The sequence below is a fragment of the Copadichromis virginalis genome, linkage group LG6 (genome assembly GCF_057382275.1).
Source record: "Copadichromis virginalis isolate Kocher_CV1m ecotype Utaka linkage group LG6, C_Virginalis_male_GT1.1, whole genome shotgun sequence".
In the NCBI taxonomy this organism is placed as follows: domain Eukaryota; kingdom Metazoa; phylum Chordata; class Actinopteri; order Cichliformes; family Cichlidae; genus Copadichromis; species Copadichromis virginalis.
In genome coordinates, this window is record NC_140623.1 from 10708605 (window position 1) to 10734466 (window position 25862).

Genomic DNA, 25862 nt, shown 5'->3' on the forward strand with positions numbered 1-25862 from the left:
TATGTCTGTTAAGCTGTGTTATATTTGGCATCATTTTTTTGTAGACGCAACTAAAGAAATGGGAACAAATTTTGTGTTTCTGCCAAAAAATACAATTTAAAATTGTTTTTTCCCCTCAGTTATGTGTTATGTGTAGACACTGTGCTGATTCACAGGTCAGTGATAATTGGCTTAACAAACACAAGAAACATTCCTCTGAAAATAAGTGAAAAAGCAGCCACTGTGCAATGAAAGACTCAGAAAGTCTGGAGCACCATTGTTCAAGAGCGTTTTAAAATATCACAAGAAAGTGTAGCTGCTTGGAAACAAAATAAGAAGAAATGAGAGGTGCTTCAAGACTTTTGCACAGTAACATAAAATTACAAGGGACTATTTTCTCTAATGTGCCACTAAGCCTTGGCGCTCTGCAGCTCGGGATAGCCTTTAAAAGCCTGACTAACAGATTTTTTGTTCCTGTATTACCTGCATCTCTATATTTTCACTGTACTGATTTTGTCTCTGTTGAGGCACCAGTTGGTTAAGAGAAAACACTTGCAAAGATTTTATAGTGTTAAAAAGTTAAAATTTCATTGTGTTTCCTTTGTAGCGTAAAGTCTGAACTTTAGCGTCAGTCAGGTTCTCAAATTTTAGTTTCATCTTAAGAGCCACAGGTTGCTTTCAGAGCTAAAATGTAAGCAGTTATATAATGTCAGTGACCAGTGTTGCGTCAATACATTATGCTTATAACTATATAAACCTAAGGTAAGGTTTGTATTGTATTGTACAGTCCTGACACTAAAGTGGGAGCTAAGGTTTTCCTCTTTAAAAAATTATAAATGAAAAAGTTTCTGTTGCCTGAAAGTGCCATAAACTTTCTTTGTATAATTAGAAATACAAAGAAAATGCATAGTTTGTGGTGACATAAACCGAGTTTATTAACCCGTTAGCCTTAAATAACAAGGCCAGTGGCTAGTGATGTGATATGTCTGTAAATCATGAATTTAATCATTGTAAAGCTTAGTTGTGAGGTCAGATTTTTGGCTGTATACGAGGTATACTAATATGATGACGTACTTTGTGTATCATTTATATTAGTAAACCTGGCAGTTACATTTCTTTCACTGAATTTTTCTAAACATATGACACATGTTGTGCTGTAAATTCATCTGTATGCAGGAATATTTTTTTAGTCACGTAGGGAAAGCATATTTTAATATGGCACAATCTGATCACTGCTATTTCACCTTTTTTGAGAGTTTTAAGGTTTTATGTTGAAAGTATATGGCACAACTCAGTAGATATTTGTAGTTATAAAATCTGTATTTATTATCTAGGGTTGCAGTTTTTTCCTTTTTTATTTTTTATCTTCATTTCTTAATCTTTATATTATTATTACTATTTCAATTAACTAAATTACTGCGCTACAAAGGGGGTTAAATCGTATATTTAAACAATACATTTTACTGTTATGTGACTGTTTATTAATGTTCAAGTTACATAGTTGGGGTTAAATGGTTGAAGTTGTTTCTTCAAGCATTCAGTACTCAAAATCTTAAAAGTAGAAACCAAAACAGCACATGTTTAAATGTCTTAATGAAGAGTTTTATGGTCCTCAAAAATGTTTTCAAGATCATTTTTAGGTGACAGATCGCTTCAGCAGTGATTTTCTTACACATTTATAATTTTCTATTGATTTGACACTACCGCGACATCTTAAGTGACACTAAGACAACACTCTACAGGTATGGAGTGTCTTTATGACTCTTCACCACATCCCCTGTCCAGAGGTGTCATCAGAGCAGCAGCATGTCGCCATAGTAACAGGCATAGCCTAGCTTGTGATGTATCGTATCATATTGAGCCTGCAGCAGTCTGTGGGGGAGGAGACTATAACATTCACCACTTTAAAGGAGACTTCCTTAGTTCATATACTAGATGTCCCAATAGTGTAGCTGTTGTGGCTCTTATTGTGAAAAGGCACACTTTCAATGGAAGTTAAAAACTGACACATGCAAACAAATAAAGTTTCAGCTTTTTCCAAGACTTCAGTGGGTCATATGCTTCCATATTTGTAAAACACACACAAACTGATGGATAATATGAAGCACGTAAGACGTAACAAACATGTAACAAACATGCATTTTTTTCCACAAATATCTACTTTCTACTCCTGAGATTGTCAAAACAGCCTCGTTTCTTTAGGTTTGACTCATTTAAGAGAAGATATTGTTTCACATCACTGCATGCCAAACATCCAGTGATGTGACAATCCTGTTAGTATATCCATTACTGTGGATTATTGCATAGAAAGATATTAAATAACCAAAAATACATAATTTATGCATCTTATGTCTAACAGTGCACACACATTCCAATAACCCCAAAGTGCCAGGTCCTTCACAAAAGAATAGCTGGTAGTAATGTCCTTCAAAGAGCTACTTTTTACTTTCTTGCTTTGAGTACATTTCAGAACTATACTTTTTTATTTTACTTGAGTAAAGAAGTTGAATTGGTACTTCATCTTCTACCAGAGTATTTTTGATACTAGTATCTATACTACTTAAATAAAGGATGTCTGTGCTTTTGTCACCTCTGACCCTATCCTTGTGCTACATATCATGTTCTTGTTAAACTTGTTCTCCTACGTTCTGGCAATCAGGAGACAAAGAACATCAATGAATTTAATGGACGTGTCAAAGCTTTTTCTTCCAGAAAAGTGCTTTTTGCTTGCATCCGAAAGATAGAAGTTAACATCTTCAACCTCAGAGGATTTAACAATATTTTGTTAGCAATTCATTGACAGTGTAGCAGGCCATGCTCAGCAATAATGAAACTTTGTCCCTTCCAATGTGAACATCGCTTAAAGGTCAAGCACTTCTTAGCACTTTCCTGCAAGTCCATTATAGTGATGAACAGTATTTAAGATCCCATTCTGTAAAATTTAATGTCTGTTTGTAATGTAGAGGTAAGAGCAAACCAGGTAAAATGATAATGCCAGAAAGTTGATTCTGTTTATCTGGACGTAGTGTTTTCAGTGGGAGAACGGTTTTTCCACTCATCCAAGAGAATTTTTCAGTCGCAGGTTTCCCCAACCTTATAAACGGTACATTTGCATAATGACTGAAACTAGCACTACTAACGAACTATGGGCTGTAGGTCAGTTTCATGATCATTAATATGCAAATCTTCATGAAGACTGATCAACAACCACTGATCAATGGCCATGAGTGCCACTCACAGAGAGTTGGGGAATGGCTGCAGTCACAGCATTGTAAGATGGCGAAAGATGTACCCTTAGGCCCCCTCCTCAATTCAGAGATGGTCTTGAGTGGCTACTGGCCTGTAGGTGTAAGTAGACTGCGGGGTCCTGGCCTGACGAGTTAGCTCTTATGTGTTGTGCCATCCGCTTCGCCAGAGGTTGTTTGTTTTTTCTGATGTATAAATCCTGGCAATCGTCCTGGCGATTAACAGCGTACACTATGTTACTCTGTTTGTGTCGAGGGACCCGATCCCTGGGGTGGACCAATTTTTGGCGCAGCGTGTTTTGGTGTTTGAAAGCCACACAGGCAGATTGTTTATAAAAAATGCGTCTCAGTTCTTCTGATACTCCTGACATGGAAGAGATCATCACTAAGGGTTTTCAGCTTTTTCTTGTCTGGATCACCTGGAGCTTTCTTTAGGTGCCTTCCCAGCTGGGATAACCACACTTACTCAGGGCCGCTGTATCTGTGGCGATGGTGTTCGCTCTGTGTTGTAGCATACTGATGACACCCAGTTTGTGCTTCAGTGGATGATAAGAGTCAAACCTTAAATTCTGATCCGTGAACATTTGTTTATGGTACACATTAACTTTTAAATGTCCTCCGTTACTGATGGAAATCTCACAGTCTAACAAGTCTAGCCTGTCATATCCTTCCAGGCAAACTTGATGTCTACTGAGTTACTGTAATCAGTCAATTATGGTACATCCTGACATTTTTACCCAGGTGTCATCTACATACCTGAACCACTGAATTGGTGGTGTTTGTTAGGCTCAAATGTACTAATTCATCCAGGTAAGGAAGTCATTATGCAAATGTACCATTTATGCCGTTGGGGAAACCTGCATTCAGCTGAGACTTAAGAAGTCACTTGGATGAGTGACGAAACGTTTGTTCCAATGAAAAGTCTTCTTAGTCTTCTGGTTTACTTTGGTGAGGGGAAAAACAAAGACACAGATCTATCATTTCATGAAAGGGATTGCTCTGATTTATTCAGATACTGAGACTCTCAAAACATCAACGATATCTACACTTTGGAGCATAATTTTTTCTTTTTAGTCAGCAACTGAGTAGTGACAACAGGAACACCCTGGATCCAGCATTACCTCGTCTTTCTGGAAGGTTTTCCTCTGTTCCTCTGTTTCTTATTTCCTTTTGTCTTTACTTTGAGGAGTCCTCAGCTGCAGATTTAAGTTCCATTACAACCAACCGTTAAACTGAATTTACCTGTTATTATCCTGGTAATGGTCTGTCATTACGTTTTACAGCTGAAAATCATTGTTGAAACAAACTAGGATAGGTAAATTATTGTGCGATTAGGTCGCCTGGGATGGAGATCTCCAATACAGTCACTAAAGTGACTTTTGCATGAAACACAAACATTAAAAACGATGAAGTTAGCATCACCCACAGAGCAAGGGTAGACACTTTACGTGATTGAATTTCTCCTTTAAACATTTGTTGATGGGCGACGTCACAGAAGAGCGTATGAGAGAGAGGAGACCAGAATGAATGAGTAAGAAAGAGAAAAGTTTATGAATGTTGGTCGAGGATTCTCTGCCCTCTCTTTTCCATCCATCTCCCACTTGTTCTGACTCATGAGGGCTGAATGTGGAGGTGATAATGACGTGTGTGTCCGCCTCAGAGAATCAGCGCCGGATTTTAGTTACGAGAGTATTGAATGGTGAAAAGAAGAACAGCGAACACAGTGACAGGTGCAGGGAGAGTAACGTGGACGTGATAATTTTCTAATTGAGGAAATGAAAATATTTGGATTTAAGTAAGCTGAACAGGGTCAACCTGACTCACAAAGTAAACATGACATTGTTTGCCTGTGGTTCTACTTTGATCTGTGCATAAAAGAGAATTACTTTCAAAACTTGGATCGATCCCTTGAGTGAAGTTCCTTGAATTCTGCTGCTGTTCAAGGATTCAGGTTATCGCAGGGGTAACATAAAGCATCACATCACTATACACCTAAATATGCTGTTTAGTTCTGTGTTGTGCTCGACTGTGCTAAAGAAGCATTTTTATTTTCAGAAGTCAACATGCCCAAAGTAGAACTTCTGTCTGCCCTGTGGATGAAAACACTGATTAAAGTTCACAATTTAACTCTCAAAAAAGACAAAAATACAGTAACATAGAGACATATATACGTATAGGCATGATTATTTTAAATATAAACATGTCTTTAAAAGTCAAACTATTAGACACAGCTGGCTTGAAAACTGCTAATAATGTTACTTATTTCAGCCTGGCCTAAAGTATTTGCTTCCAAGAATCCAGTTTCTTGTCATTTTTTAAAGGGGTCTCAAGAAATAGTTCTTAAGGCTTTCTGAAGGTTATAAAGTGTTTTTGTTTTTTTTACATTTTTACACATTCACAGTCCAGTCGGTTCATTTTTGTGACTGCATGTTAAACCACTTAACACTGACCTAGGAATCATTCAAGCACAAAAAAGGCCCCAAACTCAAGGGATAACCCAGCCTGCACATAACAAACAACCTAAGAACGAACCTATTTTAAAGGGTATATTTAGACATTATGTTACTAGCAGCCTCCCAAAGATACATATTTTTCCCTCCATGTCTTTAGTAGAATGTAAAAAAAACGCTAAAGATAAGAGTCTCACTGACATAAAATAGCACGTCTGCACCAACAATGTGATTCCCAAAGAGCATTTAGCCAAAGACCTGACATTCCCAGCATGGTGAATCCTATCTAAAAGTGGACATAAACTATGAGCTGCTGTGGAAAATTCTTCTGTCCTGATATTTGCTCTGTAATTAAAACACTCTTACGTAAATAGCGTTGGATAATGTTTTAAATTTAGCCATGATGGTGATTAGCATTGCAGAGGTCAAGAGATTTTGTGCTTGATGAGTAACTATTTTATGTCACCAGCACAAACCCGTTGCAGTGCAGGGCATTCCGTCATCTCCTGGTTACTCACACACCCACAGTGTGTCAGCACCTACATGTCAAAATTCAGATGTTGTTCGAAAGCTATTTTAAGAAGCAAGTTGCATTTTTATGTTGTTTGACTGCCTTAATGTGACTGTAGTAGAAATTGTGAACATAAAGTCTGCAGATGTTTGCATTAAATATTCATAAAACCTAAAGCCCTGTCAAATAATGTTTATTATACATCATTCAAATTACTCAGCTTTTTGGCCAGCCAAGCATCCTAAACTCCCCACTGATATAACTTCTTACTGCGGTTGAGATAGATCTTATTATTAAATTCAGTTCACTTATTTCTTATTTCTCACCCTGCGACAGACTGGCGACCTGTCCAGGGTGTACCCTGCCTCTCGCCCTATGACAGCTGGGATAGGCTCCAGCGCCCCCCGCGACCCTGAAAAGGATAAGTGGAAGCGAATGGATGGATGGATATTTCTTATTTATATAATCACACCCATAGTTGCCTCAGTGTACTGTCAGGTTAAGACCCTAAAAAAACAGAACCATTAGCAAGTACTTGGCAACAGTGGGAAGGAAAAACTCCCTTTAACAGGAAGAAACCTCCAGCAGAACCAGGCTCAGGGAGGGACAGCCGTCTGCTGTGACTGATTGTGGGTGATTCTTTTTCTGACTGCTATATATTTGAAATCGCAGTGTAGTGGAAAGTTTTGTTTGTTATAAATCTCTGTTTGGACCTAATTATTAGCATGCATCCAATGCTAAAACAGTTGGAAAATGTAACATCTGTAGTGTAAAATAAGAAGCTGAACGTGGGAACACATCTAATCTGAAGAAACATCTGGTCAAATACAAAGTATGTCTGAAAGCTGCAAAGTGTACCGTATTTGAAAGACCGGCAGGTAACATCAACGTGCCTGTTAAGAAGGTGAACCCAGGAATGGTAATGATGATGATGAAAAGCTGTTGTCAGAGAAACGGCTTTTTGACACTGTGCTGTTGACGTTTTAACTTTTAGCATTTGTTTCGCAGCGCTGAAATGTCATATCAGCATGGTATACTGTAAACACACACAAAACCTTAGTATGTAAACATAACCAACAATTGTCTCACACTACCATTTAAATACTGCAGTGTGCAAGCACTGTGACAGTGACGTCAGCATCACAGACAGTGCCAGGCAGTAACCAGCAGCTGTTGTGGTGTGTAAAGTACTGAAAAGGGTACCGCTGGGTACCTGTACTGCTTGTGTTCACAGGTAAATAAAGCCTGAAAAAATGAATCATCTTCTAACTTAACCAACTGATCGTTTTCAGTTTGGTGATTGGTTGAGATTCAATTCAGCATGAATAGTTCATGAGCAGGCTGAACCCTACTTTATTTGGGTATATCATCATAGTGCAGTACATTGATGTAGTTAGTGTCATATAATGCAGGCTGGCTCCAAAAGCAAGTCACTTTCAATAGATTCCTGTGTGTCCAACTTTACATCAGAAATAAATGTATTTACAGAATGGTACAAAAACACTTTTGGTCTCTATGGTTATTTTTCCCATTAGTGATAACCTTATAGAGGGTTGAAGTATATATTGTTAATTATTCTTAAGATTTATAGTTCCTGTTGTTAAGGCGTGGCCCTTTGTAGCCACTGGGCCTCACACCCTTGCTATTTGTGTTGGTGACTTTTGGAGCATTTTGCTTCATGCAAATACCTGATCACGGTTTCCCTTGCAACTCATATGAGAAAAGAGAGTAAACTCTCGTAACTTGAATCATTAAGATAAGACTTCAAATCTCTTTGGCTACAGCCATCTTTGTTCCTTGTCTGTGGACTGGCTGAACACACTACAAAATTGCCCTTTCAGTTTCACTTGCTGTTGCCATTAAAAAAACGTAAAAAGCAGGCCTGTAACTGAATGAGCACCCGTACCAGATTGCAGTGCTACTTTCCCTTGATTCTGTTATGCTTGGCTTTACAAGATTGAGGGACCGTCTGTTTTCTTGCACTGATACATGCTTGTTTTCTGGGCTCGTCTGGTCATGTTCTCACTGACTGCCACCACATTTCAAATGGAAACGAGATAATAATGCCCCAAACTTGTGTTTCTGTCTGTCTCATTGTGTACCCTTGGTACTGCAGTGGCTCTCCTTGAATTGTACTTTGACAAGGTCTCCTGTCTCTCTCACTCTCTCTCTCATTACATGAGCAGCTGCTGCCATGGTGACAGCAGCAATCAGGTATCCCCAGTCTGGGCTGACATTCTGCAGCAGACAATAAGCCCACACACACACACACACACACACACACACACACACACACACACACACACACACACACACACAGAGGATGTAATATCCTCCAGCAGTGATCCTGTATTATGCAGCAGATAGCTCTGCTCACTTCCCACTGTCATAACTTACTTTTACTGATCATTCACTGCATTCGCTTTGGTTTGTTCTCTTCAGAGCAGATAAAAGCTCTGAAGCACATAAAAGGCAAGAATTTGCAGAAATGAACATGTTCTTTCTGGGACGATCTGATTGCATCAACAGTGCTGTCTTCTTTATCTGTACTTACATCATTATGGTAAGCAATAATGGAAATTTCCTCCGTTTTTGCAATTAGATAATATATTAATGTCACTGAGAGCACAGCACACACGTCAGATACTGGTGATGTGCTGCTGAAATGTTTCTTTTTCCTTAGTCCATATTTTAATTACTACCTATATGTCAAAAGAATGGCATAAATCCAAAGGCATTGATGTTAGAAAGCTTTACACTTACTGTCTCAGAGTCAACACGTTCCCCACGTTCCTTTGCTTCTGACAGTTTCTCTAAACAACATGTAACATAAATGAAACACAGTGATTGGTCGGGTGTGCCGAGGTTCAAAATAGGCCACATGTAAGCTTTTATCTCAAGTTCTTTTTTACTCATTAGACAACTGTTTGGACACTTGTGTCTAGTTCTGACCTCGATCTGTATCTACCTATTGATAAAATGCTGTCTCACTTCAGAGGACCTGCACATCCTAATAGTCTAGAACGCGTCATGAGAAACAAATTGTTCTACCCTTATTTCTTTTTCTACCTGTTTTGATGGGCTGGTGTTAGAGCTGGGTTATATCATACTGTTCACAGTAATACCAGTATAATGTTAGGCAACGATAAGAAAATGAAATATCGCCATAGAATATGGGTAAAACGCGCATGCGCAGTGCCTTTGTTTTCATACACACATGGCGGAAAAAGCATGGCGGCGACGGAGAATGAGAAGGGCGAAAGCGGATCGTTGAATGAAACGGATGAACCAGAATTGGTTTGTAAAATGCTGCAACTTCACTGGTGTGGAACTGGTTTAGCTTTCGTCTGTCAGATACACACCAAAGCACAGTTTTGGTAGAGCATGCAAGCGGGCTGTTGTTATTACAGTGTTTTTCGGTAAACTCGGCACACTTAAAATCAATCCTTTGATTTTCTGAAAAATCGACAGTGCCCCTTATAATCCGGTGTGCCTTATGTATGAATTCTGATTGTGCTTACTGACCTTGAACCGATTTTATGTGGTACACGGCGCTCGAAAATCTGTCAAAAAATGTTTTAGTGCGAAGCTACGCTCTGCTTGATGGATTGTCGGAGCATTACAGCTATCGTAGGCTGGAGCCTCGCGGAGTGATACGTACTGTGCTTCAACATAATATTACCATATTGTGTGTGTATAACCTCTTTTTAAGTTTTGTGGATATTATACATGGTTATGCTGAGGATATGTCGGCCAATTTCCACTGGAAATGCCTTTTGGTTAAACTGTCAGCAAGGCATTTGCATTTTCACTGTTACATTTTTATATAACTTTAATGCACATAAAAAACAGCTGCTTGTTTAAGTGAAAATACATTGATGGGGTTTTTGCACTAATAAAGTTGTGGAGTTGTAAAGTATTTTGTCTAGTGTCAATTATATCGTCAGTTATATCATTATCACAAATTTTCAAATGTATATCGTGATAAATATTTTTGGCCATATTGCTCTGCCCTAGTTGGTGTGTTTTGTTTGCACAGCCTTAACCTTAAAATTGACTTTTCTCAACTTATTTTCCCATGGCATTGGCCCTGTGACAGCTGGGAAAGGCTCCAGCATGCAACCCCGAACTGGATAAGTGGTTAATAAAAATCGATGGACGGATTTACTGCCTGTAGCATGCAGGGGGAAAAAATGGCTGCAGTGTGCACACGTATGCACATACTGTAGCAGAACAGCAGTAACCATTAGCACCAGATTGCTCAGGCTTAGATGTTGGAGCTCCACCTGAGCTCTTAGGATTTATCTGCAGAACAACCTCTCAGACCTCCAAGACCCCAGCCAGGCCTCTCAGCCAGGTTTCTCATGGCTTCTGCATCATAACATAGCCATGTTTTTGTGCTGCCTCGCCTTCATCTAATACAGTTTCCACAGAGAACACGTGCACATAGCCTGTGCTTATTTGCAACACAGTGTGCTCATAGCCATTCATCATTAATTAACATGAATTAATGATGGCTGACTGAGAATCCCTTGTAAACAATTATCCTTAATATCCTTAATATTTTTCCTTTAAAAATGTAATTTTTACTGCAGGCATAAATATTTGATCAAGGCTGGATCCTGAACAAAAGATAATATGTTCAGATATTATCATGACCTTCCCATTCACTCTGGAATTTTTCTATAAAAGTGTTATCTTTTACCAGATGGGCAACCACCACATGGCTTCACATGGCTACTTAGCATAAGCTCCACTGATACACTACATAGCGGATTAGCTTATTATTATTAGCTATTTCTGAACCTGTATTTTTAAAATATGTTCATAATCACAAAACACTTACTGAAGAAAATACATCTAATTTTCCCCCTTTAAGCCAACTTTGCTAAAATCCTCCTCTCTGTGACATCATACAGATCCAAACGTTTAAAAAAGGAGTATTTTACCCAAAACAGAACCAAGCGACCAAGATGCATGTCCTGTTGTTTTTGCTCTTACGTGTTGCTTTCATGTTTTACTCGTTTTTGGTATTTTGAAGGCATCTAAACTACTTGGTTATATTTAAAAATAGATGAAAATGTGGTAATTTACAACTTTACATGTGTGAATTGTAAAAATATTTCTAAAATAAGTTCAAATCAGCGAATGAGTGATTCAACAAAGGTGATAACTTTCACAGGATTTGTTCCTTAAATGTGGGCACGCTATTATTATGAAAAGGCTGCACGTTGCTAACTCACGGTCTGTGCATTTGTGTGTGCATGGCTACTTCTAGTACAGGATTTTGTGAGGTACAGTGAATAGCCGGGTGACATGAGGCCCGGCTCAATTGTCTGGTTCTCAACAATGGATGCAAAAGGCCTTTCAGCCAGCACAACAGCAGCTTTAAATCATTCACAAGCAGACCGATTGAACCGATCTGATTTAGGCCTAGGTAGCAGCTGATATGGGTGCTGGTTTGTGGGTTTGTGGGTGTGTGTTTGTGTGTAAGTGTGTTTCATTGTTGCAATCACGTGCAAATATCAGAATTTCTGCTTAAAGCTCTAAAGAAGGTCTGAATGGAGAGACACAGCAGCAATTTCAAAGGGAGATTCTCAGGAAGCACATGCTTTCACGCACAAATGCACAACGTTTCAGAAGCACACACACACACACACACACACACACACACACACACACATACACACACACACACACACACACACACATCTTGTAATCAGCATCGCTAAAGGGCAATTTGTGAGGGACCCTCTGATGGTCACAAGACCAGAGACAGCACGTGGGATTCTTCACAGTGCCTGCTTTCACCACATTCAGAAGCCTTGTGATCTCTCTACAGATTAAGCAGGGTGGGGTACCTTCACCTCACCCAGGCACACACACCCACTCAAAGGAGTCAAGTCACATATGAAACCATGTCACACTATTCACTGGTTATGGTTTCGAAGCTCTCGGGAAATGTTTAGGTGCAGTTCACATTTTTTTGTGCATTTTTTAAGGGTGTTTTTGTGGATCAAGCTCGAATCGTTACACAAGCCTCGTCGGACTTTCGCTGCAAGCAGGAGAGAAAAGCTTTGTAATTCAATCTGCCCCCTGCCATGTGATACCAAATATAATTGTGATCCTGAAGATGGTGCGTGTTTTCCTTCTTAGTGAACCAGGTCACGCCGAGTCCAATCCATATTTCAAGGAATAGCGTTTGTGCATTCAGTGTTTGTGTCTTTGAAGCTGTAGCTGGAAAAGAAAGAAGAAAAAAAAGAGTTTGAAAGATGAACGCGAGTCCCTGGCGATGAGTTTATTTCCCAGTGCAGATTCTCCGAGCATTTCAAATCCAAAGTGTGTCACATCACTAAAAACTTGTGGCCCTGCAGGTACTTTTGTCCCTGTTACAGATACTCAGACTCCCTTCTGTATTCAAATAAAAAAAGTTAGGGGCCACAGCTGTACATGCTTCATAGATTACTGTGGAATCCAGTCATGCTCGCAATGTGACAGAATTGAGTCAACAGAAGGTGAGGGGTGAACCAGAGACATTGTAATATTGCCTGTATGTTAATCAGAAGGAGGAGACGTGACAGTTAAAGATTCCTGAATGGGAGGCTGGAAGGCTTCTGTTATGGAAAAAATGGTGGTGGAAGTGTAAATTCCTTCATGTGACACAAAATCATCAAATCTTATAAGCTGTTCTGGTGACTAGTGCTTTAAAAGCATCTTCAAATCAATGTATAAAAGTCAAGTAGATTGATTTAAAAGATTCAAAAGAATCTTTATGGTTTCCTTTACTATATCAAAGAAGCGATGACCCTGCAGGTAAGCGTGTTAGCGACACTGCGCTTATCTCTTTAAAAGATAAAAGAAGAAGAAGAAGAGTGTGCACGTTTGTACTTCACAAATATCACGAGGACCCAGAAGAGTAGAGTTGATGTGTCAGGCTGGGAGTTAGACCAGGCGGTGAGTCTGTGTATTTAGGGTGTAAATGATCCTCACGCTTCTCCAAACAGACACATTTTGAACAGTTACTGTGCTGGTTTTGGCGATGACACAAAGGTAAGAGAGAAACACAGAAGTGTTGTGAATCCTGCAGTTTTTGGCCTTTTTCAAACTCATCAGAAATCATTTTGGACACCACGTCTTTTATTTTTATTGCACGTGCAAATATGCCACTTTTTCTTTAGCTTTAAACCCAGCGCCACAAATCCGTTGTGTCACATGGAGATTAAATAAATGAATAAATACATGCAGGGTGTTTTTATAAGAGGAAAGAGACTAAGTGAGCAAATAAAGTTATTATTGCTCTGACAATATCCCACATTATGGGATTGGCCTTATGCCTGTGCGTTTGTGCTGCAATGCTTGTGTGTGCGCATTTTCTGACCTGAGTCGTTAAGCCAGCCCTGTGAAGCAGTGGACAAACTGTGCGTGCATTTGAGCTGTGTATGCATGAGTATGTGTGTCGGAGCGTGCTCCTTTTTCCTGAAGAATGCTTGTGGGCATAGGCAGGGCCAGTAACGAGGGGAGATGGGAAAAGACGAGGGGGAGGGAGCAATGATGCAGCCGGTCTAAAAATAGCACCGCCTCCATGCCCCTTCTACCCCCGATGCTTCTCTTTGCTTATCCCCTTCACAATCCCACCATCTCTTCCTTTAGTTCTTCATCATGACAACAACAAAAACTGCAGGTAGATGAATGATGGGATTGAGGTGTTTGAGGTGCTACTGCCCTCCCCCATACATCCTTTAATCAGAAAGAGGAGTGCGTGGCATGGGCCAGAATCCAGAGTGGCATAAAGTGGACCGAGGGAGGAGCGAGGAAACAGAAAGGTTGCGCATGCTTAGTAACAAACTGTTAGAGTTTGCCATCGAGACGCAGATTTAAATGCCAGCTTTCTCTCTGTGCTGGAGCTTTAAAATGGAAATAAGAGTTTGGCTTTTGTTGCTGTGTAGAACAAAATGAATGAGTGTTACTCTGTTTATCATAACATAGTCTGCTGAATCACTTTTATTAATGCTTATTAGTATAAGTAATACAGCCAGGGAAGGTCAGTTTTAAGTGCGTACTCTCCATTCATTCAGGTAGGTGATTGCTCATAAGCTCATCACCAGTCTGTCAAACTATAACACTGTAGGTGAAAGAGACGGTGGCCATTATTCTGGGGATTCAGGCTTTTTGTCAGAGGCAGGGAACATTTTTTTTGATACAAGCTGCTGTTGAACAAAAAATAGAAATATGCGATGAAACCATGACAGATATTTTTAATAAACCCAGGTCATTGTCCCAGACTCTGTGTCAGTCTGCTGTGCCGTCCACTTAAATGCTTATTAAACATCGAAATACAATCCTGCACGATCTGCGAAGGAATGAAAGCATTATTTAAAAACATAACTCATGAACATGTGCATGGTCATATTCATGGACATGGATTCAATTGTTTTGTCTTTTGTTATGACCCGAGTGAGACTGTTCACAGTGTTAACACCATCACAGTGCAGAGCCGCATCACTGACATGCAGAGGTGGCACAAGTACAGACATTTTGTCCTTAAGTAGAAGTACAGGTACCTGTGTCAAAAAATATTCTGGTACAAGTTAAAGTACCGATTCAACTTTTTTACTCGAGTAAAAGTGAAAAATTACCAGCTCTGTACTCTGTGGCTGGGCGTGGTCTTCTGTGGTGGGGCGTGGTCTGTGGTGCCGCTGCAGGGGAGGCGGATGCACCATCCTCAATCCCGCCTCGCCGGCTTAAAGTCTGCACTGGGTCCTGCAGTATTGGTGTTGGTGATGTGTGTGGCGGCAGCTGTAGAGCTGCAGCCGTGTGTTGGTGAAAGTGTGCAACCGTGAAAGTGTTAATAAAGTGATGCTGAAAAGCACAAGCCTGTGGTCGGGTCCGTCGTTAATGCCACATACTTTTGTGCAAAGCTAACTGGACCTTGTGCTAAGTTATTGTTGTAATAAAATAATATTAGTAGATAGGAATACAAGTTTAATTTCAGTCTAAATTTAATTTCTAATAAAGGTACTCTTGAATCATAAGAAGAACATGAGCAGAGAAAAAGAAGCAAAATAAAAAAATTGCTTTATTTTCTGTTGCCTGCCTTGTAGAGGGTGACTTTGCCTCTAAACAGGAAAACATGTAGGGAAGGGGTTAAAGTGGGATTCAGCAGGTGGGGGAATCAGATGGAATGGCTCAACGTGAGGGAAAGAATCACAATTTCTATTGAGAGCTCCGGTAGATTTTCTTGACGTGCACGCTGTGATCAGCTGATCTGCTGCTCTTTGCAAATTTACAAAACTGATTTCAACGAGATGTCAGCAGACGTTTCACGAGTTGCCCTGGCAGATTTCCATCCTCTGACAGTATACTGCAGAGTCCTTTCACACAACCTTTAAATAACACGGTTATTCTGTCTCAGCATGCGTCCGTACTACCTGCCCCGGGAGTTCTCGCATGTTATCGCGATAACAGCGTATGTCCCCCCCTCGGCCAACGCGGATGCAGCCTGTGACTCTCTCCACTCTGTGGTCAGCAGACTGCAAACACAATCACCGAGAGCCCTTCTCATAATATCAGGGGACTTCAATCATGCCTCACTGGACTCCACACTGCCCACCTTCACCCAGTATGTGACCTGCCCAACCAGAGTCAATAAAACACTGGACTTACTGTATGCCAATGCAGAAGAGGCATACAGTTCATCACCTCTCCCTCCCCTGGGCAGATCTGATCACAACCTGGTGCACCTTGTCCCTGTGTATGAGCCCTTAGTGCGCAGGGTGCCACCAGCCACCCGCACAGTACAGAGATGGTCAGAGGAGAGCGAGGAGGCTCTTAAGGATTGTTTTGAGTCGACTGTGTGGGAGGTGATTTGTGATGACCACGGTGAGGACATCGACAGCCTTACTACATGCATTACTGACTATATAAACTTCTGTGTGGATAACACTGTACCTACCAGGACTGTACGGTGTTTCTCCAACAACAAACCTTGGATTACCCCAGAAATTAAAACCATCCTCAAGCAGAAGAGGGCCTTCAAATCCAGAGACAAAGAGGAGTTGAAAGGGGTGCAGAGAGAGCTGAGGGGACTGATAAGGAATGGGAAGGAGAGCTACAGGCAGAAGATGGAGAACCAGCTTCAACAAAACAACGGGCCCTTCGGATCACCCTGTTCAGAGACTGAACAGGGTGATCCGAAGGGCCAGCTCTGTTCTAGGATGCCCTCTGGACCCAGTGGAGGTGGTGAGTGACAGGAGAACGGCGGCTAAGCTGTCATCCCTGATGGACAACGTCTCCCACCCCATGCAGCAGACTGTGACAGCACTGAGCAGCTCCTTCAGTGGGAGACTGCGGCACCCACGGTGTGGGACGGAGAGATTTCGCAGGTCTTTCCTCCCCACTGCTGTCAGACTCCATAATAAAGACTTTAACTGATCAAGCACACACATCCATACATATGCAATAATACTAAGTGCAATAATCCTTTCTGTCATCGTTGTATTTTTACTCAGTTGTATATAGTATTTGTATTTGTATTCTATTTTTATCTTATTGTATATTTATTTTATTTTATTCTACTGTATATAGTATTTTATTTTATTCTATTCTGTACAGTTGTGTACTGTATTTATTCTTATTGTATTCTAATTTTTGCGTCATAACTTTTGCACTGTCCACTTCCTGCTGTGACAAAACAAATTTCCCACGTGTGGGACTAATAAAGGTTATCTTATCTTATCTTATCTTATCTTATTGATTTGCAGCGTGTTTCACAATATGAAGAAACACAATGCCACATTCAAAAACACGAGGACTTACATGTAAGCTTTAACTTTACAGTTTATCAAATACGACTGAGCATCCTTACCTCTAAATCTAACCTCCCTTCGTCCTCTCCTGTCCGGTCTTTGAGTGGAGTTAGCGCTCTCTCTCTTTTCTCTCGCTGTGAAATACGGCGGCTGGATCGTAAGCTAGCAACACAGCGTGTGTGTTTGCTGATGTTTGATGAGGTGATATAAATGTTACATTTGTAATTACCTGCCATTTATAAAAGTTACTCCCTTTATGCTCGCTGGGTAAAGGCTCTCACTGTGGTTTGCTGGAGTCCCAAAGTCTTAGGAATGGCTTTGTAACCCTTTATAGACCGACAGACGTCACTGACTTTGTTCCTCAGCCTTTCCTTTAGAAAAAGCACGAGGCATGATGTGTTGCTTTTTGAGATCTTATAGCCTGCTTGTCATTGTCAGACAGGTTTATCTTTGGGTTATCTTTTTCTATTATTAACATTTGTTTGATTATCTGAAACAAAGTAAGTAAAGTCTGACAAATATGCAAACGACTTAGAAGTGCAGTTGTTTTTATCAGTGGGACGCTATAGGTTAAAGCTTCACAACCCACAGATAAAAAATGAAGTCATTGTGACTTGATTTTAAACTTTTGTCCTTCACATAATCTAACTGATTGTATCTAAAGAGAAAAGAAATGCCAGTCTGTCAAATTTAATAGAAAGCAAGAACTCAATGTCAAATGAAATCGGGGTTTCCCAAGCGTGGACCGGACAGTAGAGAGAAGCTGAAGGGCTCAAAAGCAGATAAAAAAGGAAGGAGCTGAAGAAAAAACTGTGCCGTAATCCCACCGTGACTGGCATCCCTGTCTCCTCCCGGCCCGGTAGCTAGCCTTCATGATCAGGGCTGTCAGAGGAGGTACACTTTGCTTTGTATTCAGTCTTTGTATCGCTGTCATTTATCTCACACCCAGAGACACGACAGCTGGGTAAACTGTACACACCAACCCAAGGTTCAATTCTAGCTTTTTATCTCTCTTTTTACACTGGATCACATTTAGAGATACCCTCTGAATCCATCACTCACCACAGCAAAGACCACACACAGACAAACATAAACACACTCTGCCTCTTATCCAGACAGAAAAAGCTCCCGGGAGGTTTGGTCTGAGGGTTTGTCAGCTGGATGAAGTTGTCTGATCTGCTGTTAGCAACTAAAAGTAGCATGCTACACAGTTTGTACTGCATTTGCTGCCATGAGAATATTGTTTCGTGATACTGCACTGAAGAGGAGCAAGGAGAAGAGGAGAGAGGGATTTGATGATATCTTATTAACCTGCTCCTGTTATTGACTCCATTTTGTATCCCTTTGGGTGTGCGCTCCTTGAGGCAAAGCGAGACAGACGCAGAGAGGAAAATAAGGGAAAAGACAAAGGAGAGAGGGCTCAGATGCTATCACAGTAACCTTGTCCTTTCTTTGGCTCCATTTTATCACTGTCAGGGTCCCTGCCTCGACCTTAACAGACTACTGCAGGAAGGATAAATCCTCTCCAGCATGTTCAGCTTTACAGAAGATCAGTATTACAGTGCCAGTAGCAAATACCTCCAAAATGACATTGAAATGATGTTCTGTAGTAGATGCAGTGCAGGAGCAATGAATGCTATTGTTTTGGGTTAACATTATAAGCATGTGCAGGCATGCCGTACAAGATTATGTACAGGAAATAATGGATGAAAGAAAATGGATGGATGGATCTCCCAAACTGCAGCTCTTGCGTGATGTTCCTGGTCTGCAGTGGTCAGTATTTATCAAAAATGGTGTAAGGAAGGAACAGTGGTGAACCAGCAACAAGGTCATGGGCGGCCAAGGCTCACTGATTCACGTGGAGAGCGAAGGTTGACCTGAGCTACTATAGCTCAATAGTCTGTGTCCTCCTCTCCATTACATCTTCAAAACTGTCCAGTTTGCTGCCAATCACAAAATCCATCATTTTGCTGCACACAGTGAAGGATCTCAGCTTCCTCAGTGTTGGTCTTCCCATTTAGCCCATTACTTGTACCTCAGTATTTCTGTAGGTGACACACTCTGGTGATCTACTGAAAGTCTAAGCTCCACAGTCTCCTGTGGAGCTACTGTACTGTGCATCACCAAGCCAGACAGAACAGAACCCATTCTCATATAATGTGCAGCATCTCATGATTTACCGCAAGGGTTTTCTTTTATTTCCTGTCGTTTCATTCTCAATAGCAGCGGCTCAGTTGTGTTTAATGCGTTTTAGAAGTCAAAGAAGGTGATTCTCACCATGCAGCCATTATTACAAGCATCGTATCACCTGTATGTTCATTAAGTGGAACAACCAGAAAGTTTGCTTTTGTGTGTTGCTGTTGTGTTAAATTGCAGTAAAGAAATGCAGCAAAATGCCAGCTTCTCAGAAAAAAGAGGCATGTGAGCAAAACTGTTTGAAGAAGACACGAGAAATGTTTAATAAATGATAACTGCAGGATTTCTTTGACAGTATGGGCTGAAAACACCAAGCTAAAGCTATTTTTTCATTACCCAGTCAGTCTAAATATATCACCCTACTGCAGCAAGTAGGAGTTTTATGGCCTGGAAATGGCTTTTATGAAACACTCAGAAAACATGCAAACATAGAAGGCAGCACTGGAGCACAAATATAAACTAGAGATGGCACGATACCACTTTTTTATGTCCGATACCGATATCATAAATTTGGATATCTGCCGATACCGATATGAATCCGATATAGTGTTTTTTAATCAATAAAACTGTTTTTTTAATATCTTGCTGCATTTTGTATAGGTTCATACTCAAGTTTAAATAAACAACAACATTAAAGCTATTCTGTTATACCTGTATGTAAAAAATACACTGCACCCAAAATATTTCATAGTTCAGCAATACTGATCAATCTAATAAACTTAAACCTGCTCCATCCTCCCTATTCTGGTATTTTAAAGAGTACTTAGCAGAAATATTAAGCAACCTAACTAATAGGGTTGCAAACTCCCAGCAAAAAATAAAATAAAATAGGGAACCACCCCTCACGCTCCACCTCATGATGCTTAATCGACGTAATCAACTTTAATTTGATGCAGTGTGAAAAAAATGCACAGAAATCAATTATTTTTCAAGAAATATTAAATAGATTCAACATCTTGCTTCAACAGAACTGCAGACTGCACAGATGGTATCTTCCCAAAGGAAAAAGTAATATAGCTTACTAGGGTATATTAGACTTAACAGTTACTATATACAGTAATGGACTTTGGGTGTAAGATTCAGATAATTATTTATTAAAAGTTCAACATTTTAAATGAGAATGAGAAAGAAAAGTATGTCTTTGTGCCCCCTTTTCCCTGTTCATGCCCTATCAGCCCCCCTGGCTAAACTTTGCTAGATCCGCCCCTGCACAGTTACCAGCCATCAGCTACGTAGAAAAAGATCCTGGTGTAGAAAGTAATATTAAATAGATTCTAACAACAGCTTATTAAGCTTAAACGTGCTGCTGTTGTTCAGCTGCTGGTTTCCTCTTTCTGGCGCGAAGTGGGCAATAAACAAACAAGAGAGACGGAGTCGCGACAGAAAAGCCGATCAGCTGATCGTTAAGCAGTTTCACGATTGAAGTAGCAGCAAGAAGAGGCAGTCGCTCCAGGTATTGGTTGTTAAGCTTAACGCGGGAATGCTTTACAAACATTCAGAGATGAACTTACACACTTGCTTTACTTCTCTCTGGGATCACTTTCTCAGAGATGAAATGCTGGTTTGGTAGCAGGCTTCAAATACACACAGCCGCTCTATCACGTGAGCACACTGCTCCGACGTGCTACGGTTATGAGCCGAGTTACGCCGTGTAGCAAGTTTTGTGAGGTGCTTTTTTATATTTCATGGATCGGATTACATTTTTTATTTCTCTCCGATATCCGATCCAGTGATTTACGTCAGTATCGGACCGATACCGATACGTAATATCGGATCGGTCCGTCTCTAATATAAAGCAGGAAAGTCAGATTGATGGTTCTCTTGCTATTTACACTCAGTCAGCAGCATGGAAATATTATAAGGATTGACACAATCTTGGTAAAGACAAACAATGATATACGAATGGTTGGTTGTCTCTGTAAAGAACTAGTGACACTACACGGGGTGTACTACACTTCTCGCCTAGTGCTGTCTGGGATAGGCTCCAGCCTTTGGCAATGCTGTGTGGACATGAAGTTAAGAAAAGCCATACATAATAGTGGCACCTGTTTGTGAAGTTCCCAGAAAAGTTTGACGTGTACGAAGTGGGACGCCATTTGAATACTCGACTTTCAACCTTTGAGCAACCAGGTGGAGGCAAATGTGACGACACTCATTCCAAATGCTCAAAATATGGAAACATTGACTTCTGAATTCAGTAGCAAACCTCAAAGCTGCTTTACATATAGAAGCACTTTACAGAGCCACTATGGTACACACTCAGTTCAGATGTTCTAAAGGTGCTGACATTAAATTCTGTCTTGTAAACTCTACCACAGTCCTGAAAGTCATATCTGTTCGTGCATTTTCATCCCTTCTTCTCTCCTTTCCAGCTCTTCTCCATTGTGATCTTCGGCTGCATCGCCAATGAGGGCTACATCAACCAGGCCAAAGAAGAGGAGGAGTACTGCATCTTCAACCGCAACCAAAACGCCTGCAATTATGGGGTGTTTATGGGCTCCATGGCATTTCTTTGCTGTGTGGGCTTCCTGGCTCTGGACATCTATTTCCCTCAGATCAGCAGCGTCAAAGACCGCAAGAAAGCTGTGCTGGCTGATATTGGGTTGTCAGGTAAACACATTGTCTTTTCATACCGTATTTCTTTACAATACTTTATAGTTGTGAAGTATTTTGTTTGAGTTTGGATTTTTACCTTCAGATGTGCTAAAGCCTCAGTTACACAGACCTAGAGACTGGTTTGGGGACCATGTGCAATCACATGCAAGTTGGTGAGTGGTTGCTGTCTGTCGCCGGGTGATACTGGCCGCAGAGATGGTGCTGCACCAAAAAACTTGATTGATTGGTCGGTAGCAGATTGCCAACTACTCATAAAAATCCCGCCTTACTTCTACGAGTCAAAAGGTGCAAGTTTTACTTTGAAGGTGAGCGTGCTACATTTCCAGTTTGCGCCACACTTTTTTCAGTTTCACAGTTTTGCTTGGGGAGTAGTTGGCAAGTGTTTGCAAACAAGACTTCATCTTCCATCTACAATACAGTAACTGTGGGAATCTGCTAGCAACCAAAGCAATCACAAGGGTATTTGCACCGTATACCTCTTTGCGACCAGTTTCGCATAGCAAGCGTCAGCAACCACTTGCTATCTGTTCATGGAGTTCACATTTCTTCCAAGCAACAGGTGATTGCCAATGAGTCTCTGGGTCTGTTTGTCTGGAGATCAACAAAGACTCCTACAAACAGCTTTCATAAATACCTAAATTCACTTCCCATGGATGCTCGAACCAAATAGGCCTTTTTCTGTGCAAATTATCCCAGCCGCTCAAAATATACTACCTAACAAAAACCTGTCAGCGATTTTTGTAATGTATAAAAATGCCGTGCAGTTAGGTTTTTACAACAAAAGGAGAGATGTGTGACAGGGATAATAAGTAGACAAGTACTCATCTGACACTAACAAGTCTCTGAGATGTTGTGCGTTGGCGTCCCTGACAGTGGCTTCCACTACTTCTCCACTGCACTGCTACTGCAATGAACTCAAATATAATGACAGGACAGTGAAGTGTCGGATCGGTTAATGAGGTAGTTCCTGTCACAGACAGAGTTCGCCCTCCCTGTTTTCGTCACCTACACTCTCTGACTCTCTGATTTTCTTGCCGTATCTGTTGTAATATGAGATGGTTTCCACACTGAAGAAATAAGGGAACCTGATAATCCCTGGGCATTTCTGATTAGGCTTTATACATTGCCTCCACACTCCAGCTCTTTTAATTTCTCTCTCGTCTTCCAGTTTCCCCCAGCCAGCAGGAAAGAATCATATCTGATTTTATGAGTGAATCCTGCTGTCTGACTGCTCATCTTGCATACCACAGGGCTCATTTTGGGGCCCATTGCTGTTCTCAGTTGATTGCCTCCACCTTTTCATTCTTATGCTGACTTAATTACCTGCTTTAGTCATCCAGCTGTGGTACCTGAGCTTTGTTTTTCTGCACTATGTGTTCGACAATTTGAGAAATATCTCTTTTTTTATGAGAGTCTTCAGTAAAACAGTTCTTGTTTTGTTAAACAAATGGCAGCAGGAACTTAGCCTAGCTAAGCTAAAAGAGTTGAAACAGGTGGGAACGTTTAGTTCGGCTTAATTACAGTTATACAACATATTCATCAACCAGTAGCTTATAGGTGAAGGTGGTGATTGGCTGAGTTTTGTCATCTTTATAAGACAGCTACCTATTCTCCCCTGCTGTTAGTGCATATTCTAACTAAACAGCCATGCAGATGTAATCTAATCAAGTAAGTACTGTAAATACTTAAACTAGTCTTTTAACAGATGAATTCAGTTGCAAACATTGTAATTTGCTCATATTGAGTTGCAACACGAGTTCCATTCTGTTATTTTGGAGTTAAGCAAGAGGAATTTCTTAGCAATTTTACTCCGAATCTCTGTTTTTTTTTCTTATTCCAGCATTCTGGTCCTTCATGTGGTTTGTGGGTTTCTGTTTCTTGGCCAACCAGTGGCAGGTGTCTGAGGACAACCAATTTAAGGAGAGAGGGGACGCTGCCCGAGCAGCCATCACCTTCTCCTTCTTCTCCATCTTCACTTGGGTAAGGACCTTAATGGCCTGATGCGGTGCTGTAACCAAAGACGGGACTGACAACCTTAAACCTTGAATCTTATTTGGCTTTTATCCTCAGCTTGCTTATATAGCCAGGGAGCTATATAAATGTGTCTCCCTTCATCTTTTTTTTAGTACTGCTTACTGTTTCTGACATGTGAACTCATGACTGTACAAATATTGTTCCAACAGGGGGCCCAGGCTCTCTTCTCTATGGAGAAGTTAAAGAATGTGTCATTTGAAGAGGAATACACCAAGCTGTTCCCTCCTCAGCCTCATCAGTCTTTTGTTTGACTTTATCTTCTCTCTTTGTTGCCTTAACCATCTGCAGCAGGTCCTACACGCTCCTCTTTCTTTACTGAGACTGCACTTGATTTGGGCGCCCTCTTACAGCAAATACTGCCGTTGCTGACACAGAGACATAAAAGCAGACTTACTAATCCAAACACCTCCAAACACCCACATTAACAAGCAGGCTGACCTTATCATTCATCAGCGCAAGACACTCAACAGCTAAATTTACACATGTGCAGCTCTAAATATCCAGGTGTGAAATCAGAGCTTTTTCTGTTGGAATTTCATGAAAGACTCATTTTATTTATGAAGAAAAGCTTCACCAAATTATTTTTTTAATTTTTTTGTTGAAACAGATGTTACAGTCAGAGTATCTGCAACACCAAACCTGGAGCCCTGAGCAATTGCTGTCTCAGTTTTTAGGACTGGACACCATTTTTTCACGTCCTTAATTGTAATGAGTTTTTATAAAATTATTAATTGCTTACACCCCCACCCCCTAATTTTCAGTTCCTCACTTAAATGAATAATTTGATATATACTTACTCACAATCTAGAGCACATTGCAGTGTTGAGATGGTTATTTTCAGATATATTATTACACAGATATGTTGCACTCAAAATCCTCAATTGAAATCAATGGGAGAATTCGACAGCACTCAGACGTTGGTGGAAGTGTAACTTATAGGGGATGTTTTAAGCCTTTTCTGTTGTGTAAGATCTGATTGCTGACTCTATGTACTGCTGACAAGTGAAATGAAAGCTAATTTAGCTAATGCTTAGTAACACCAAACTTGTTTCAAGATGACCGACTTTGTTTATGTGCTGGACAGTTTCTCCAGTAGGACTTCAGGCTCAATCAATCAAGCAGAGAAATGTTAAAGAGCTTTCTGTTGGAAGATGTTAAGTTCAGATGGAGCGAGAACTGTTTCGCCTCGTTTACAGTGAGAACACAAGCTAAGCTGAGTCGTCTCGCTACAGACTCCAGCATATTTAACACATTTTATAGGGGTGTCAGTTTCCTCTGTGTTTGCACACACAGGCTCCCTCTTTCACTTTCATTTTATTAAATTTAGATGGTAGAGGTGTGTTAGAGCTTCAATTTTAGTCATTTAACATTTAATATTCATTGTCTTTTATGGCTAAGTTTTATTATGCGGGTGCTAATAAAATGTTCTATATTCATATTTACAAAAAAGTCTGAAATATTCAGGGTTCAGTCCATGTAACTCAGACTACAATGAGTGCAAATTTCCTCTAAGTATGTGCTGTGGAACGTTTTCTTTTGGACAGTTAGCTGGCCTGATGCGCTGTCATGTATCGACTTATAAAATCAAAAAAGGTTCAAAAGTACTGCAGCTATTCAAGTGTCTGCAACATCTGAGCAGTCGATAATAAAGAAAATCTCCTCGTGTAACTTGAATCATTTTAACTTTCTCTGTGTTGCTCTGTTTTACCTCTGGCTTGTCCCACGATTTCCTTTCTGAATTATCAACACAAGAGGAACTCGTGCTCTTCTTCTAGAGCTACACAATGTACGAGCAGCGTTTTTTGTGCTGCTGCTTGAGGAAGTAATTCACTGTGACTGATTCACTAAAGCTGTCTAATAATGTTGTCAAGCTTTCCAGCCAACTAACCACTGTGTCCTCCTGTCTTTTGTTGTCTGACCCCTCCCTTCCTCACACTAACATCGTCACGTCTCTGTTTCATCATCTGTCTTCAATCGCCTCCTATTCATCTCCTCGTCCTTTCCCATTTACGATCCTCATCGCCAA

At 40.5% G+C, this 25862-nt stretch overlaps 1 protein-coding gene across 2 annotated transcripts in view; it reads left to right on the plus strand.

Moving 5' to 3' along the window:
- The window catches only part of syngr1b (synaptogyrin 1b), a 31299-nt gene that overhangs the window by 2574 nt on the left and 2863 nt on the right, over positions 1 to 25862 (plus strand). Inside the window, exons 2-4 of one of the 2 annotated variants that reach the window (XM_085458582.1) lie at positions 21559 to 21796; positions 23643 to 23782; positions 23986 to 25855. In XM_085458582.1, the coding sequence (XP_085314708.1) occupies positions 21559 to 21796; positions 23643 to 23782; positions 23986 to 24087 (480 nt within the window). In that variant the 3' untranslated portion in view covers positions 24088 to 25855. Of the gene's footprint in view, positions 1 to 21558; positions 21797 to 23642; positions 23783 to 23985; positions 25856 to 25862 lie in introns of those variants that run through there. The other variant, XM_085458580.1, reaches the window with a different exon arrangement.